Genomic DNA, 19,769 nt, shown 5'->3' on the forward strand with positions numbered 1-19,769 from the left:
TTATTAAGGGACAGAGGGAGTAATAAATAAACTTTGGACCTAAAATTTCACTGGTATATTGGGCCTTGAAATAGCACCAAATGGACCTAGAAATTTATACTGGGTTAAGTGCAATGTTGGACCTAGATTTTAGAAATTTAAAATTCAAGGTGTGTTGTAATATGTAGTCCTAGTCTGAACTAAAACATAAATATAAAAGCCCAACCACAGACCTAACATGGTTGGACTGGGCTGAAAGGACCATATTGTACAGATCTAAATTAAAATTAAAACCAGTTAGGCCCATTTTTATGCTAATGATTTTATTTTTTGACATTTTATGTTATGTCAAAAAAATTTAGAACAAAATCTTCAATTACGAGGAATGTAATGTTTATGATTTTTGCCATTATTTTTTATTTTTATTTTTTGAATTTTTCTGTTTTATGAAGGTATTTTAGTCTTTTCTCGTTTTATGTGCCGGGTACCGTGGGGTGTACCGGGTGTGTCAGAGAGTTGATTGGGGCATTTTCTTGAGTTCAGGGCTTGTGGAAATGCAATGGTCGCCATTTCGATATTTTTCGTTTTTTGGGCCGGGAGGTTCCAAGTGGGACCCGTTACCAGAATTGTTGTGTACGGGGGTTGTGTCATGGGTTCATTTCATTTTTTGCATTGTTATTTTGTACATAAATTATTTGTTTTTATGTTAATTGGTGTGGTGGTGAATTAATTATTGTATATATATATATATATATATATATATAGATATAGATATTTATGTTATTAAAGTTTATTATAAAAGAAAAGGAAAAAAAAAAAAAAAAAAGTAGTGGGACCCGCATGAGTATTACACCTTATCAAGTGACTAGGGGTCATTACTGACCCATTTTTCTGTTCCTCTATTCCACGAAATTCTCATCTTCTCTCTTTTCTTTTTTCTTTTCTCTACCTTTAAGCTTGAATTTCTCCCAAACTATTGAGAATCCGATTCTACCACTTAAGGCAAATTTGATAAGCTTGTTGAGGCCTTCATTTTTATTGGAGCTGATTTCAATTTGGAGCATCCTTGGATTTTGAAATTCTAGGGTTCTTGAACTGAATTTGGGGCTTTGTTTCACATAATCTCCAATTGAGGTAGGGGTCTACCTAATGCATCTTGTTTTACCTTCCATTGAGCAAATTTCTAAGCCCTTTCCCATTTTATTTATTTATTTATTTTGTGTTAAATTATCACATAATGTATATGATTGTATGTTGAACATGTTTAAGGATGATTCTTGTACATGTTTACTTGGAATAGTGATGTTTTTGATGTGTTGGATTTCTAAAGCATGTCATGATTTTATTTGATTATTAAGAATGCCATGATTCTATTTAAGTATTATAAGTGCAATGGTGATATTGTTCTTGATATAGTGATGGAATTGAAATTATAAGGATGTAAATCATTATATAGCATATCATGACATAAGGGAGGGGTTCGGAGAAGAGGTGAAAGGAAAATTTTGATTCTTTTAAAGAGTAAAGTTTTTTTTAAAAGATGGAAAGGTTTTTTTTAAAATGAATCGGATTTCGCGAGTCCGGGGCTAACTTGACCTAGAGGAAGCATGGCCCGGTGTAGAGCGTGAAAAAGTTAATACTAGACCCTTTAACGATTGCCGGATTTGGAACCGAGAATAGTTATTAATCTCGCCTTGGTAAAGTCAGTTAGCGGATTTTTTTAAAAAAATGTGGGTTGGGTCGGTATAGACCAGATTAAGGACGGGTACATCACATCTCATATCATTTCATGCACATTAATTTTAAAATTGTGCTTGTGACTAGGAAAATTACTTATTAAATGGAAATGTTATTTGAACCCCATGGCATGACCCCGGCTTCATTTTCTATTTTCTTATGTGTTGTATGGCTTAAGGGAGTCCAAAACTAATGTCTTAAGCGACCTCTATGAGCTTTATGCTCACCCCATTACTTAAATAGTTTTTTCAGGGCACGGAAAAGAAGTGACGGACGACGTTCCACCACAAGCTTAGTTTGGATTAGACGACTATTTTGTTAGTTTTTGCAACCAAAGTTTTACGTTGTAATGATATAATTATGTTTTATATAATTTTGTGTTTGGAAACCTTGTAATTATAATGACGAGCATAGAGTAACTCTTGTAAAATGTCTTAGTATATGTTAGGACTCTAAATCATGTTTTGGGACTATAATTATGATACATTTAGATTAGATGGTATGTGGTTGTTGTAGCAAGAAATGAACTATGTTAGGGTATAATGAATGGATGAATGAAATGTTGGAATGTGTGATATTGCAGTACTTTGGGACAGGGTAGATAAATTTTAAGGTCTAAGTGAGGCCATTGTATATTTCTTATATTTTTGCAACAGGTTATAGTATGACTTTTTCAGCAGAGGTCATGCCAAATTTTTGGATCGTTACAAATTTGGTATTAGAGCGATGATTCGAAAACCCTTAGGACGACGGGTAGAGGCCTACATAGGGTTGTATGAGAAGTCATTTGCATTTTTTATATGGCTATTTGCTAAAGTGTTTTGTTATTTGAAAAGCATGCTTAACTGTTTACTTGCTTACGTGCTTATATGTTTATGCCAATGTGCTTATTGTATAACTTTGTATGCTAAATGTTAGTATAGTATCATTTTGTGTTGAGTCTTTCTCGGTTGGACCTTAGTGTCATTGTTGTTGAACTGTTTTCTTGTTTTTTTTTTTTTAGCACAATGCCATCGCGAAAGGAACCAAGGGGAGTTGGCCTTAGGCCAACAAGGGGTGATGTTCGTGAAAGCTTTAGCTCCAATCCCGCGGAGCCAATTGAAGATGATACACTTCTTAGGGACTTGATTCCCCCAAGAGGTGTTTCCACTAGAAGGGGTAATGTTGAGACGCCCATTAAAGAGGGTGAAGGTTCGGCTGAACTGGCACTTAATCGTTTGTTACAGAATGATTTGAGGGCTACGATTGCTTCTCTTCCGCAGCTAGTACCACAACCGGTAGCTCAGACAGAGGAGACGGAAGTGCAGAAACGTCTCAAGTTGATTTTAGGGTTTGTGAAGCTTATGCCAGTAATGTTTGAGGGTGGCGTAGATCCGATGGTAACGGATGATTATCTTGACCAAGTGGAAAGCCACTTAACTTCTATGAATGTGTCGAATGATCAGTTAAAAATCACATTGGCCATTTATAAATTTTCTAAGGACATTAAGCTTTGGTGGAAGTCGGTCACTTACCAGCACAAGGTAGAAAACATGAGTTGGGATATGTTCAAGGAACTGTTTTACGAAAAGTATTTTCTGATTACGAAGAGGTGGGAGTTAAGGAAACAGTTTGATGATCTCATACAATGCAATATGTCAATGACGGAATACGAAAACAAGTTCACCTCTCTTTCTCGTTTTGCTCCTAAGTCAGTGAGAAATGAGGCTGACAAGACAAGGAAGTTTGTCTCTGGCCTTCATTACCAAATGAGGCCATTGATAACGGCACAGTATTTCAAAGTTTATGCGGAGGCAATGGAAAGAGCATTAATGCTAGAGGCGGAAGCAAATGATAGAAATGCAAGAAGGGAACAGTGGAAGCAAAAGAGGAATGCAGGATCATCTTTAGAGGGACAGTCATAGAAGAAGAACAAGGGTGGTTCAACTCAGATTTAGGGACAGCAGTCAGCAAGATCCGCACCCACAGCTTTAGTGTCTATGGGATCTTCCAGGCCAGATGTGTGTTTTAAGTGCAAGTAACCCGAGCATTACAAAACACAGTGTCCACAGATTCAAATGGCGTCGGGGGGATGTTTTGGGTGTGGCCAGCAGGGCCATAAGGTGAGAGATTGTCCATAGCGGGGCAGTGATTCAGGCAGGGGTGGAGGTTCATAGTAGAGGCAGGGTTTCGACCGCCACCACCACCTCATCCATCTTAGCCAGTTATGTCAGCACAGAGTTCTCGACCAGGTAGAAGAGCTTCTTCCAGTGCACCTACTCAGCAGTCGGGTTATCAAACAGATAGTTCACAGGGATAGAGGACCCAAGGTCGTGTATATGCAGTCATTCCAGCTAATCCATAGTTGTTAAAGGCTCAAGGCGCACAAAAGCGCAAATGCCTCCTGGAGCCTAAGGCGCAAGGCGAGGTGCGTGCCTGACTGAAGCATGGTGCACGTTAGAAAAAAAAAAAAAAAAAAAAAAAAAAAAAAAAAAAAAAAAAAACCCACCCAATAAAATATTAAAGATGCCATAGTATATATAAAGATGCAAAAGTCAATTAAATGAATTATTTAAGTTCAATATTCAAAATAAAGATGCCAAAGCCAAGTAAATCAACTACTTGAGTTCAACAGTAAATAATCAAACATATTAACATAAAGATGCAAAAGTCAACTAAGAAGAATTATGAGATAAAACTAAAACAAACATAAGCATCATTTCTTCCTAAGAAGACAACACCAACGAATCTAAATATCATCCTCGTCATCAATAAGCATAACATTATTTTGATCATCACTAAATGATTCATAATTCTCAGGATCCTCTTCTATCTCATCTGAATCTGCCTCATCCTTATCCTCATCCACAAGTCGAACTGAAGAACTTCATGCTCCCTTTGTTGGTAACCGTGAACTAGAACTAGAATTTGATCTAATAAACCAGTGCGGCCTACTATCCTCTCCAATACTAGCAACACTAGCAACATCACCCCATGTCAAGGAATCATCTTCAAAAACTAGATCATGTTCTGCATCAGAATCATCCATCCTCCCCGTCAACCACTCGTTGCTCTCATCAATGTCATCGAGTAAAATGGGATCAAGATTGTCACGCATATTATATCGACGCCTCAATGCTCTATTATATTTGATGAACACTAAATCAATCAAAGTTATTTGAGCAAGCCTATTTCTTCTCTTGTTATGAAGCTGCAATAAATTCAACTTTAACTAGTAAGTAAAAAAAAATTTAATTTTAATTTTCAACAATTAAATTACAAACTTAGTTAGTAGATAGTATATACTTACATGCTCAAACACGTTCTAATTTCGTTTACAACCAGAAGAACTACAAGTAAAGCTTAAAACCTTTATAGCAAACTTTTGGAGAAGTTTTGTTAACTTGCCATAAGCTTCCCACCAATTAGCTATTAAAAAAAAAAATTAGTAATGATGTTTAGCAACTTTAGTTTCATCTTTATATGGACTCTATTGTCAAAATAATTTTAAAACTTAGCTATACTAACTTAATATACTTTACCACTTTACCTGGTCCTCGTGTACTTCTCTGTCTAATAGCAAAGGGATTACCAAAGAGGCCCTTAGCTTTAGAATATAAGGATAGCTCCTCAGTAATTTTGTATTGTTCTTTGACATCTAAGACTAACCTTGCAATGCATGCATACAAACCCTTTGCAATGTCTTCATCTTCTTCAATTTTTGGATTTGAATAAAAGTACTCTGGGTTCAAATAATAACATGTTGCATGCAAAGGGCGATAAAGTTGAACATTCCACCTCTTATCAATTATTTCAAAAATCTCCTTGTATTTGTCTTCTACTTCCCCAAATGATTTTGCAATGGCTTCTTTAGCCCTATCCAGAGCCGCATAAATGTATCCCATGGGAGGCTTTCTCTTGCCATCAAATAATCTCAAAACTGGAATAAGAGGACCGGAAACCTTAAGGCTAAAGATAATGGTGTTCCAAAAGGAATGCATCAAAACATAAGAAGTAACTCTTTTTACCGGCTTGCTCTTTCGCCCATTTATTATGATTTTATTCTTCTGAAGTAAACATCTTTCTCAAGTTATTCTTTTGCTTGTGAATACTTGATAATGTGATGAAACATGTAGCAAATTGAGTTTTAGCTGGCCTAAGCAGCTTCTTTTTGTGAGTAAAGTTCCTCATAATGTTCAACAACTTTGGACGCATATAAATATAACTATTCAACTCCACTACCTTCTGCATTGTTCTAAATATAGACAGTATTTTCCCAATGTCTTCCAACATCAAGTCTAAGCAATGAGCAGCACATGGTGTCCAATACAAATATGGGTGTTCTTTCTCTAACATCCTTCCTATTTGAAACCAAACGGAAAAAAAAAATTGATATAAAGAGAATGAGTAAATCAAAATTGATTTAAATTATATATTTGTAAAGAATGTAAACTCTAAAAGTTATAAACATTGAACATTCTTACCGACATACTTATTGCTTGATTCATTATCTGTGACGACTTGGATGACATTTGCTACTCCAATGCGGTTTATAAATTTATTAAGTAAGTCAAACATCTTTTCATCATCATTTGAAAAAGAAGAAATACCTATCGATTCAATAAACATGGTTCCCCTTGGACTATTTACCAGGAAATTAAGCAATGTTCTCCATCTCTTGTCTATCCACCCATCTGCCATTAATAAACATCCAAATTTTGACCACTCCTCTCTATAGTCATTCATCAAAGCATTGGTATTATCCAATTCCTTCCTAAGTAAAGGAACTCTCACCTCATAATAACTAGGTGGTTTCATGCCAGGACTATATTGTCCAAATGCTTCAACAACCTCGGCAAAGCTATCACACTTAACAGCATTGAATGCAATTCTTGCATCATACATCCACCTTGCAAAAGCAACACACGCTCTTCCTCTCAACTCTTTCTTTTATGCATCATTAATCGTTGACTGTTTTTCCCCCTCCTTTCTTTTTTGTACCACAATTTCTGGTCTAGGAGTGAAATATAAATCAATCTATCCTTTTTGCTTTTGCCTCTTTGAGGAATTGACACTAGCACTACCTACACTAGCTACCTTTTTCCCCGATTGCTAACTTCCATAACATCATCCTCATCCTCTCCATCAATGAAATTAATGTCATCACTAGGTAACAAATTCATTTGATTTTTTTTCTTTTCTTTTTCTTACTCATGTACTCTTTGATTTCTTCTCTAACACTAGATGGGCATCTTGTGCATGCACTCACATTTCTATACCCTTCAGCTAAGTGTTGCTTAGCCCGATAAATACCCCATTTTGTAACTTTTGCACAAAAGTTACAAGTGACGGCATTTGTATCTTTCAGATTCTCCAAATGTGAGTAATTCCATGCCAGATCCTTTCTTAAACCATTACTAGGCATCTTTTAAAGTACAAACTACAATCAAATTTAAGGTAAGAAAATAATAGCATCATGTAATTAGTGTCTGCAACAACTTTGACCAAAAAAAAAAAAATATATATATATATATATATATATATATATATATATACGGAGCTTCAAAACAATATTAACATTTCAATTTTAAAAAATAAATACACAGCTTTGACAAAATGCAAAATGCAGAATATTATTTCATAAAAAAATAAAAAATGCATCTATCTGTCCATGATTCTATGTTGATGCAAAAAGCAGTGTTGATGCAGAGAACAGAATATTATTTATATATTATTTCGATCTCAACTTATATATATATATTTATCCCATGTTTGGATGCTGCATTAATTGATAGAAAATTTGAGTTCATCTTGTAAAAAACACATGAATGTGCTATTATTATTTTTAAGTCAAATCAAATCTAATTTTCATTAAGCACGAATAAAACATTTTTGCAAGCTACAAGCACCATGTTTGGATGCATTAAATAGAAATTATGAATTTATCTTGCAAAAACCACAAAGATGTGCTATATTTTCAAATCAAATCAATCTAATTTTCTATAAGCACTATGATTGATTCTATTTTTCATTTTTGGGTAAGTGATTGATTGATCTTTATTAGTCTATTAAACAGATTAATAAGGGGTAAACAAAATCAACAGAAACAGAGAGGGATGATCATCAAACACATGCAAGGCACTAATCTAGACAAGCATAAAAATAAAAATAAATAAATAAATAAATAAAAACAGAGGACCAACATAAAATTAAAAAATAAATAAATAAAAATAAAAAAATAAAAAGAAGAATAAATCTGCCAAACTCGAGAAAAATAAATAAATAAAAAGAAGAAGAAGAAAAATAAAAATAAAAATAAATCTGCCAGACTCGAGAGAGCCGATAGAAGAAGAAGAAGAAGAAAAGAAGAAGAATAGAGAAAAAATAAAAAAATAAAAAAAAATAAAAAAAATCTGAGACTGAGAGATGATAGATTCAACAGATCCGATAAGAGAAGAAGGAGGAGAGAAGAAGAAGAGAGAGAAGGAGAACTTACCGGCAGACGCAGATCCGAAACTGAAAGATGATAGATCCGGCAGATCCGAGAGTCCGAGTCGCCTCTGCTGCCTCTGTCTTCTTTCCTTTGCTTTTTGGTTCTCTCTTCTTCTTTTTTTCTTTTTTTTCTTTTTTTTTTTTATGTTTTGTAACTTGTAGGTTTTCTATTATATTAACTAATAAAATAATATAATAGAAATAATAATAATATAACAATAAATAAACAAAACCAAAATAACAAAACAATTAAAAAACAACCATTTTCAAGCAAGTGCACTTTTAGCGCGCCTGTAACCTGGCGCCTTTGTATAAAAGGCACACACCTTGTTTAACCCAGTCGCCTCAAGGCATTCAAGGCGATAAGCTGGCGCCTGGAGGTGCCTTGCGCCTCAGGCACGCACCTCCAACGCCTTTAACAACTATGAGCTGATCCATCATTCAGTCCTTCAGTTGTCAGGGGTATGTTTCTTATGTCCCATTCTTGGGCTAGAGTGTTGTTTGATTTTGGTGTTTCCTATTCGTTCATTGCTTCATCATTTGCATGGGCATTGGGGTTGGAGATCAGTCAGTTAGACACCACTTTGTGTTGACACGCCTGTCGGGGGTTCAAGTGCACTTAATAGAGTTTGTTAGAGTTGTTCCATCACGATTGCCGGACGTGTACTTGAGTTCAATCTCATCCTTCTCGAGATGACAGGGTTTGATGTCATTCTTGGGATGGACTGGTTGTTACCCTTCAGAGCCGTTATCGACTGTTTCAGGGGTAGAGTGTCAGTGTGTACCCCTGATGGGGATTGCTTCTGTTTTGTGTGGGATCAGTGTGATTCTCTCACTCCTTCATTTTACGGTGTTAGAGATCGGGATCGACATGAGTTCTTCTTTGCTAGCCTTTTCGCTAATAATGATGTTGAGTTTTGTGGGGTTGAGTATCCTGAGGTTGTGCGTGATTTTTGGGATGTGTTTCCGGAGGACTTGACAGAGTTGCCTCCACTTCGAGAGGTGAAGTTTGCTATTGATTTGATGCCGAGTACCGCGCCAATCTCTATGGCACCATCTCGTATAGCACCGATTGAATTAGAAGAATTGAAAAAACAGCTTAATGATTTTAGGGTAAAAGGCTTTATCCGACTGAGTGTGTTACCGTGTGGCATACTGGTCTTGCTCGCTAAGAAGAAAGATGGTTCTTTGAGGTTGTGCATTGACTACCGGAGGTTGAATCATGCCACCGTCAAGAACAAGTATCATTTGCCAAGGATAGATAATTTGTTTGACCAGTTGAGGGGAGCCAGTTGTTTTTCGAAGATTGACTTGAGGTCAAACTACTATCAGTTGCAGGTTAGGGATGAAGAGATCCCAAAGACTACGTTCCGTACACAGTATGAACATTATGAGTTCCTTGTTATGCCCTTTAGTCTGACTAATGCACCAGCGACATTCATGGACCTAATGAACCGTGTCTTCTACGATTACTTGAATTAGTTTGTGGTAGTTTTCGTGGATGACATTCTTATATATTCACAGAATCGGGAGGAGCATGAGGTCCATTTGAGTATAGTGTTACAGATTCTATGGGAGCACCATTTGTATGCCAAATATGAAAAGTGTGAGATTTGGCTACAAGAGTGAAATTTTTTTGGGCATGTTGTTTCGGAAAGTGGGGTTTCAGTTGATCCTTCAAAGATAGAGGCAGTTCTGAATTGGGAGCAACCCAAGAATGTTTTTGTGATCCGAAGTTTTCTTAGTCTAGCGGGCTACTATTGTAGATTTGTGAAGAATTTTTCCCGTCTAGCAGCTCCTATGACTAGATTGACCCGAAAAGGAATTAAGTTTACATGGAATGAAGCATGTGAGTCATCATTTCAAGGGTTGAAGACAAGATTAACTACAGCTCCAGTGTTGGTGATACCCGAGCTTAGCTTGGGCTATGTGATTTGTTGTGACGTTTCACGTGATGGTTTAAGTTGTATGTTGATGCAGGATGGTAGAGTGGTGGCTTATGGGTCTCGACAGTTGAAGAATCGTGAGCTTAGCTACCTTACTCATGATTTAGAGTTAGCGGCAGCCGTGTTTACTTTAAAGTGTTGGAGACACTACTTGTATGGCGAGAGATTTGAATTGTTCTCGGATCATAAAAGTCTCAAGTACCTTTTCTCTCAAAAGGACTTGAACAACAAACAGAGGCAATGGGTTGAGTTTTTGGAAGATTATAACTTTGACTTACAGTATCATCTGGGCAAGACAAATGTGGTAGCTAACGCCTTAAGCCGAAAATCTTGAAGGACTTCGGCCGGTTTAGCCATTCGGAAGAGGAAGATGCTTGAAGACTTAGCAGAAATAGGATTATGTTGCTTTGATGAGGATGTTTGCAATGAGTCGGCATTCTTGTTTAGTCTTGTGGCTCAGCCTACTCTTGTCAGATAAGTGATTGAGTCACAAAGACAGGATCCGAATTTGGATGTTATTCACACTCTGATTTCTGGTGGTAAAACAGTGGATGGATTGGGGCTTACATGTAGATGGAGGTTTACGGTTTAGGGGTTTGTTAGTTGTTCCCACAGTTTGTTGTGATAACGTCTTACGGGAATTTCATACTTCCCGCTTTGCAATTCATCCAGGTGGTACCAAGATGTATCACAATTTGAGACGTCAGTATTGGTAGAGTTGGATGAAGAAGAATGTTGCACAGTTTATGGCTAGATGCCTCACCTGTCAGTAGGTGAAGGCCGAGTACCAGAGGCCAGCTGGGTTATTACAGCCATTGTCGGTAGCGCAATAGAAATGGGAGCAGATTGTTATGGATTTTATGACAGGTCTTCCTAGGTCACGGAGGGGAAATGAGGTCATATGGGTCATTATTGATAGATTGACCAAGACGGCTCACTTCTTGCCTATTAAGGCAACAGATGACGCAGAGGCACTTGGTGTACTGTGACGAGGGCCGTTTGCAATCCGCCAAACTGAATATAGTGAATGTGTAGTTCAAGAAAAGCCTTTTATGTCAAATTTAAATTTATAAAAACCACTACCAACACCACTACTAACGTAGCAAGAGTGAGTAGGGATCGTCCCAAGGGATTATATGTGTTGGAATTTCAACTTCGACTCTAGCGTACCAAATGATTGCAAAAGAGAGTTGGGTTGGTTGATTACTTCTAGAAAAGAATTAATTAAAATGCATTAAGATAAAGAGTAAGTAAGAAGGAAAGGTCTTGGGGTGTAGAGATCACCACCAAACAATACTATTCCAAACCATAATCAAGTGACTAATGAGGGAAATGAATGTGTTGCAACAATATTGCGTGTATAAAAGACATTCAATTGGTAAGGGTGACTCAACAAGTGCAAATTGTCTCAATCAACATGTGTGAGGCCACAATACATCTATTGGTAGAGGAATATATTGTCTAGACATCATGTGAAGAGAACAAAATATCAAATCAAGTCATTGAACCTTTCATTAAGCTCATAGTCTAAGCAATCAATAAGGATGACTTAGTTTAACATGCATTATCTAAACATCATGTGAGAGGCCACAATTTATCTATTGGGAGAGGAATAAATTGTCTAAACACATGTGAAAGATACAACATATCATAACTAGTCATTAATCCTTCATTAAGCTCAAAATTCCATTACACCACAATATTAGAGCATATGCTTCTTGCATTCAAAAGCATGGAACATCAAACATCAAGAGTGGATTGTCCTCCCATCTAACATTACACTACAACTACACTACTAACATGAAAATAAACTAAGGGAGAGGTACAATCCATCAAGGAATAAGTATGAACCATCAAAAGACATAACAAGAGCATTCCATTAAGCATATTATTTTGATAATCTCTAGATCTATAGCATCAATACACATAGACATGCATCAAAAACACTAAATCTAGAGATAAGCACATGAATATCCTACTCTAGCATACATAGACATATGGATAGAATAGAATAGTCAATTGGAAGCATTAAACCATACAAACCATGAAATAATCAAGATTTATATATACATGAATATCAAGATGTATCATACAACACTAATCCCTCAATAATACACAAGATTATAGTACAGAAAGCATGCTTGGGGCTAACTCTAGCCCCAAGAGGATGTCTAGACACTCATAGTAGTGATGATCCAACCCTCAAGGGCTAACTCCATGGCTGCTCCTTGTTAGTGAAGATCTCCTCCAATGGTGCTCTAGCTTCCCTCCTTCCTCCTCTCCAAGAAGAGCCTCCAAGATGATTTTCAATGTGTGTCAAGAGACTCTAGACTCTTCTCCAAAAAGTGTATCATATTCCTTATATAGGTAGGTCAAATACACCCTATGATGAGCTGTGGTCATGCAAGGCATATTCTCCAATTATTGGGTGAAGGACGGAATAAATGAGCTGGACTTTAACTTTTTCTCGCTGGAGGAAGTTCGATCGATCGAACCTTAACTTGGATCGATCGAAGATGTGTTCAATCGATCAAACTGCATCTTGGATCGATCGAAGTGGTCTGACTCCTCCGGATAAGAACAAGGCTGAGATATTTTGAAGATATTTATGGGGAAAAGGACAAAAGTGGTTGGTAGGCGTACAGCTGTGGATAAGATCAATCATTTGAATAGGACAAAATAAGGTTCGATCGATCGAAGGTGATGTTCGATCGATCGAACTTGATATTTCAGCAAAGGCCAAGGTTGGATCTATCGAGAAGTACTGTGATCGATCATAGATGTTCGATCGATCGAACTCTAAGTTGGATCGATCGAACTTTTCAGCTGCACAACTTTGATTCCTTTTTGCTCCTTGCTTTCTCCACTTTGCTCCCTCCTTTGGTTTATCTCAGGATTGCTTCAATTAAGCTCTTATTTGGCTGAGTTAGCTCAATTTTGGGATTAGTGCCTGAAAATATAAATAACACGCAATAAGTCTAAAACGGCAAAGTAAGATAGATAAAGATACTAGAATGCTTAAGCTTAACGGGTTTAAATGCGCATTTTTCAGTGCTCATCATACTGTATGTGAAGGAGATTGTGAGGTTGCATGGAGTTCCAATATCTATTGTTTCAGATAGGGATGCCAAGTTCACTTCGAAGTTCTGGGAAGGACTTCACGCAGTGTTTGGCTCACCGTTGCATTTCAATATGGTATTCCATCCACAGACGGACGGCCAGTCGGAGCGTACCATCCAGATCTTGGAGGATATGCTACGGGCCTGTGTTCTTAATTTGGGAGGTAGTTGGGAGGATCACCTTCCACTTATTGAGTTTGCCTACAACAACAGTTACTAGGCGAGTATTCAGATGGCTCCATTAGAGGCGTTGTATGGTAAACCTTGTAAGTCTCCTGTTTGTTGGACTGAGGTAGGCGAGACAGTCGCCTTAGGACCCGATATTGTACTCTAGACTACCGAGAAGATTAAGCTGATTAGAAAGAGGTTACTTATAGCTTAGAGCCGACAGAAGAGTTATGTGGGTAGGCGGAGACAGCTGCTATCCTTTGAGGTGAGAGACCACGTCTTTCTTCGGGTTTTTCCACGGAAGGGGTTGATGAGGTTTGGAAAGAGTGACAAGTTGTCTCCACGATTCATTGGACCTTTTGAGATCTTGGACCGTGTAGGAGAGGTTGCCTACAAACTAGCATTGCCATTACAGATGGACAGAGTCCATAATGTTTTTCATGTATTGATGCTACGGAAATACGAACCGAATTCATTTCACATTTTGAGTTGGGTTGATGTAGACATTGATGAAGATGTTTCCTACGAGGAGGATCCGGTTCAAATCCTTGACACACGACAGAAGGTGTTGAGGAACATGGCGATACCGTTGGTGAAGGTTCTTTGGAGGCATCACAGAGTTGAGGAGGCTACTTGGGAGCTTAAATAGGAGGTTCGTTCCAAGTATCCAGAGTTGTTTTCTCCCTCAGGCATGGCTTGATTTCGGGGACGAAATCTTTTTAAGTTCGGGAGGATGTAATGTTTATGATTTTTGCCATTTTTCATTTTTTTTGGAATTTTTTTGTTATATGAGGGCATTTTAGTCTTTTCTCGTTTTATGTACCGGACAAAGTGGGGTGTGCCGGGTGTGTTAGAGAGTTGATTGGGGCATTTCCTTGAGTTCAAGGCTCGTGGAAATGCAATGGTAGCCATTTCGGCATTTTTCGTTTTTCGGGCTGGGAGGTTCCAAGTGGGACCCGTTACCGGGATTGTTGTGTACGGGGGTTGTGTTATGGGTCCATTGCATTTCTTGCATTGTTATTTTGTACATAGATTATTTGTTTTTATGTTAATTGGTGTGGTGGTGAATTAATTATTATGTGTATATATATATATATATTTAATTTATTAAAGATTATTATAAAAGAAAAAAAAAATGGTAGGACCTACATGAGCATTACACCTTATCAAGTGACCAGGGGTCATTACTGACCCATTTTTCTATTCCTCTATTCGACGAAATTCTCATATTCTCTCTGTTCTTTTTTCTTTTCTTTTCTTTTTCCTCTACCTTTAAGCTTGAATTTCTCCCAAACTATTGAGAATCTGATTCTACCACTTAAGGCAAATTTGATAAGCTTGTTGAGGACTTCATTTTGATTGGAGCTGATTTCAATTTGGGGCATCCTTGGATTTCGAAATTCTAGGGTTCTTGGGGTGAATTTGGGGCTTTGTTTGACATAATCTCCGGGGTCTACCTAATGCATCTTATTTTACCTTCCACTGAGCAAATTTCTAAACCCTTTTCCATTTTATTTATTTATTTTGTGTTAAATTATGACATAATGTATATGATTGTATGTTGAACATGTTTAAGGATGATTCTTGTGCATGTTTACTTGAAATAGTAATATTTTTTATGTGTTGAATTTCTAAAGCATGCCATGATTTTATTTGATTATTAAGAATGCCATGATTCTATTTGAGTATTATAAGTGCCATGGTGATATTGTTCTTGATATAGTGATGGAATTGAAATTATAAGGATTTAAATCGTTACATAACATATCATGGCATAAGGGAGGGGTTCGGAGAAAAGGTGAAAGGAAAATTTTGATTCTTTTAAAGAGTAAAGTTTTTTTTAAAAGATGGCAAGGTTTTTTTAAAAAATGAATCGGATTTCGCGAGTCCGGGGCTAACTTAACCTAGAGGGAGCGCGACCCGGTGTAGGACGTGAAAAAGTTAATACTAAGCCTTTAACGATTGCCAGATTTGGAATCGGGGATAGTTATTAATCTCACCTCGGTAAAGTCAATTAGCGAATTTTTTTAAAAAAAATATGGGTAGGGTCGGTATAGACCAGATTTAGGATGGGTACATTACGTCTCATATCATTTCACGCACATTAATTCTAAATTTGTGCTTGTGACTAGGAAAATTACTTGTTAAATGGAAATGTCATTTGAACCCGATGGCAGGACCCCTGCTCCATTTTCTATTATCTTATGTGTTATATGGCTCAAGGGAGTCCAAAACTAATGTCTTAGGTGACCTCTACTGAGCTTTATGTTCACCCCATTACTTAAACATTTTTTTCAGGATACGGAACAAAAGTGGCGGACGACGTTCCACCACAAGCTTAGTTTGGATTAGAAAACCGTTTTGTTAGTTTTTGCAACCAAAGTTTTACGTTGTAATGATATAATTATGTTCTGTATAATTTTGTGTTTGAAAATCTTGTAATTATAATGATGAGTATGGAGTAACTCTTATAAAATGTCTCAGTATATGTTAGGACTCTAAATCATGTTTTGAGACTGTAATTATGATGCATTTGGATTAGATGGTATGTGGTTGTTGTAGTAAGAAATGAACTATATTGGGGTATAATAAATGGATGAATGAAACGTTGAAATGTGTTATATTACAGTGCTTTGGGACATGGTAGATAAATTTTAAGGTTCAAGTGAGGCCATTGTAAATTTCTTATATTTTTGCAACAGGTTGTAATAGGACTTTTTCAGCAGAGGTCATGCCGAATTTTTGAGTCGTTACAAGTAAAGTAATTAATGACATAGTTTTTATTTAATTTTGTGATTGATTTATTATATTGTGTATTAGCAATTATACATCTTTCGAATTTAAAAGATGCGGGAATATATCGAGTGGGGTGTGGAATTCACCGGGTGATGTCATGTGGTAGAACACACACTCCACTTACTAAACACCCATTCAACATGCTCCAAATTTGACGAATATAACATTTTTATGTGTGTATATATCACAGTCTTGAATCAGAGAATGATATGTAGCCTTGATTTAAACCAAAACTCAAATATCAAGGCCCAACCATAATCCTAACAAAAGTTGGACTGGGCTGTAGGGCCCATATTATACATATCTTAATTAATATTAAAACCACTTAGGCCCATTTTTATACTAATGATTTTATTTTTAATCATCAAGATCTATAAAATTGTGAAAGTTTAAGAACTGTTTTAGAATTCAAATTCTCAAGAATTAAATTTTTGTATTGGATTGTAGTTGTACCTTCAACTACTCTAATTAAAAAATTAGAAGATTCAGCAAATAGTTAATATATATTAAAATGCAAAATTTAAAGTTTTAGTAATGCTACAATGTTGAATCGATTTTTTTACCCAATATCAAGATCTATTGATGAGAAAAAATTTTAATACCCTTTGATAACTTTCAACTATATAATAATTTACAACAAACTAATTAAAATTATAAAATAACTTTTGATCAGGTGCATTGCACGTGGTTTTTACTAGTGTGTGTGTGTGTATATATATATATATATATTAAAACAAAGTTATTTTGATAGGAAAAATTATAAATGATTGTAAAAATAAAAGCGGTGAAAATTTCAAGATATGTATCATAACACATTAATTTAAATAATGCTTTCGAAAAAAAAAAATGGACGAAAAGGTTAAACATAGTTAAATATTACTTGTATGTTTTTTTTTAACATGTTATGTTATGTCATGACTCTTTTTAGAAAGAAATCTTTAATTTCGAGTAAAGTAATTAATGATATAGTTTTTATTTAATTTTGTGATAGATTTATTATTTTGTGTATTAGCGATTATACATCATTCAAATTCAGAAGATGCTGACTAGTGAATATATGGAATGGGGTGTGAAATTTACCAAGTGGTAGAACCTGTACTCCTACTTACACAATCAATATCCATTCCACATTCTTCGAATTTGAAGAATATATCATTTTTCTGTGTGTGTGTGTGTGTGTGTGTTTATATATATTAGTAAAAGGCCCGTGCGATGCACATGATGAATGTTTTCTAATTTATATAATTTATATTTTTTATTTTTTAATTGTTTATAGTTTTATAAAAAAAAATAAAAATAAAAATAAAATAGGCAAATCAGGTTCAGGCCCAGAATGTATGAAAATATAGGTAAAAAAATAGGCAAAACAATTTTTAGATTGTAATAATTTTCACCTTAAAAGAAACAAAATATACCGAGAAAGGTTAGCCAAAAGACCGAGAAGGTTAGCCAAAAGAGCAACCCAAAAAAATTTAGTACTATACTTGATCTTAGTCAAAAGACCGAGAAAGGTGTGATTATTATTTATTTAGGTCTATAAATTTATAAGAGGTTTCCATGTAATCCTTTTTACTTAAAACCAATGTGGTATAAGAAAAATGAATTTTATTAGGTAATTTGTAATTTGAATTAAACTCTTTAAATTAATTTTTATAAATTTTATTAGGTAATTTGTAATTTGAATTAAACTCTTTAAATAATTTTTAGGTAATTTTTTGTTTATAAAAACTCTTTTTTATATTAATAAATAAATACTGAAACTCTTTGCACATTTAATAATAGTATTAAAACTCTTTAAATTTTGAATTATAAATTTTATTAGGTAATTTGTAATTTGAATTAAACTCTTTAAATAATTTTTAAGTAATTTTTTGTTTATAAAAACTTTTTATTATTATTAATAAATAAATAGTGAAAGCCAAAAGGTCGAGAAAGTAGTATTACACTTAATCTTATCCAAAAGTCCAAGAAAGGTTAGCCAAAAGGTCGACCCAAAAACAATTAGTACTACACTTAATTTTAGCCAAAAGGCTGAGAAATGTGTGATTATTATTTCTTTAGGTCTATAATTTTATAAGAGGTTTCCATGTAATCCTTTTTACTTAAAACCAATGTGGAACAAGGAAAATGAATTTTATTAGGTAATTTATAATTTGAATTAAACTCTTTAAATTAATTTTTATAAATTTTATTAGGTAATTTGTAATTTGAATTAAACTCTTTAAATAAATTTTAGGTAATTTTTTGTTTATAACTTTTTTTTTATATTAATAAATAAATACTGAAATATTGAAACACTGAAACTCTTTACAAATTTAATAATAGTATAGATATAGATATATATATCACGATCTTGAATTAGAGAATTATATGTAGTCCTGATCTAAACCAAAAGTCAAATATCAAGGCCAACCACGGACCTAGCAAAGGTTGGACTGAGCTGAAGGGGCCATATTTTACATGTCTAAATTAAAATTGAAACCAGTTAGGCCCATCTTTATGCTTATGATTTTATTTTTAATCCTCAAGATCTATAAAAAATAGTGAAAGTTTAAGAACTATTTTAGAATTCAAATTCTCAAGAATTAAGATATTTGTATTGGATTGTAGTTGTACCTTCAACCACTCTAATTAAAAAAGTAGAAGATTCAGCAAATAGTTTATATATATTAGAATGCAAAATTTAAAGTTTTAGTAATGCTACAATGTTGAATTGATTTTTTTACCCAATATCAATATCTATTGATGAGAAAAAATTTTAATACCCTTTGATAACTTCCTACTTGGTACCTCCAACCAATTATATCATTTCATTTCCATAATAATAGCAAACCACAATGTATGATTGGAAAAAATCCTACATTCATAATTCAACTACTCCCACCGCCACGGGGTATCATACTCCGGGAGATCTAATATTTTCTTGTATGATTGGTACATTTTTCTTGATAATAAGATAAATCAATGAATGATTGATTGTGGTACTATTTTTCCTGAGTACCCTACTATACTCAATACTTACTTCCTGATTTGGTAATTGTTACTTATCAAATAGTTTACCCTTTTTCGTGATTTGATAGTTGTTACTAGGGGTGGACAAATAATTAGTGAATCCGCGAATCTGATCCAATCATTGCTACACCCACGGAGCAGTGCCAAATTTAAAAAAATCGAATCCGTAACTCGCGGATTGGGCTGTTAAAAGTCCAATTTGATCCGCGAATCCAATCCAATTCGAGCAGTGAAATTTATATATATATTTTCAAAGAATATATTAGTTAATTTAATTAGTTAATGATAATTTAATGGGCTCTAAGGATTTATTTGTTAATAATTATTTAAATATATGAATTAATATTAATAAATTAAAATTTTATCTATTCAATTATGGTTAAAAGATAAATAAATAAAAAATAATATTAATTATAAAAATAATAATGAATAATTTAAATAAAACTCAATCCGAGGATCCAATCCGATCCTACCAGTTATTAAACAGATCCAATCCGTGAAATAATGGATATGTGTCGGATTAAAATTTGTCTAATCTATT

General features: G+C 34.8%; 2 protein-coding genes across 2 annotated transcripts; one reads left to right on the forward strand and one right to left on the reverse strand.

The window, feature by feature from the left end:
- The first annotated feature begins 2,723 nt into the window (after positions 1–2,723).
- LOC132316395 (uncharacterized) lies at positions 2,724–3,620 on the forward strand. Its single transcript, XM_059814877.1, has one exon. It carries the CDS (start codon positions 2,724–2,726, stop codon positions 3,618–3,620), a length of 897 nt encoding a protein of 298 aa, XP_059670860.1.
- A 962-nt stretch (positions 3,621–4,582) lies between these two features.
- LOC132316396 (uncharacterized) lies at positions 4,583–6,600 on the reverse strand. The gene is made up of 5 exons (XM_059814878.1): positions 6,180–6,600; positions 5,808–6,056; positions 5,246–5,635; positions 5,066–5,124; positions 4,583–4,906 (listed from the first exon to the last, which is right to left on the reverse strand). The coding sequence occupies exons 1-5, from the start codon at positions 6,598–6,600 to the stop codon at positions 4,583–4,585; spliced, it is 1,443 nt and encodes a 480-aa protein (XP_059670861.1).
- Positions 6,601–19,769: the final 13,169 nt, after the last annotated feature.

This window comes from Cornus florida, unplaced genomic scaffold (assembly GCF_030987335.1).
Source record: "Cornus florida cultivar Cherokee Brave unplaced genomic scaffold, ASM3098733v1 CherokeeBrave_3.0.0_Hap2_Chr07, whole genome shotgun sequence".
Lineage (NCBI taxonomy): Eukaryota > Viridiplantae > Streptophyta > Magnoliopsida > Cornales > Cornaceae > Cornus > Cornus florida.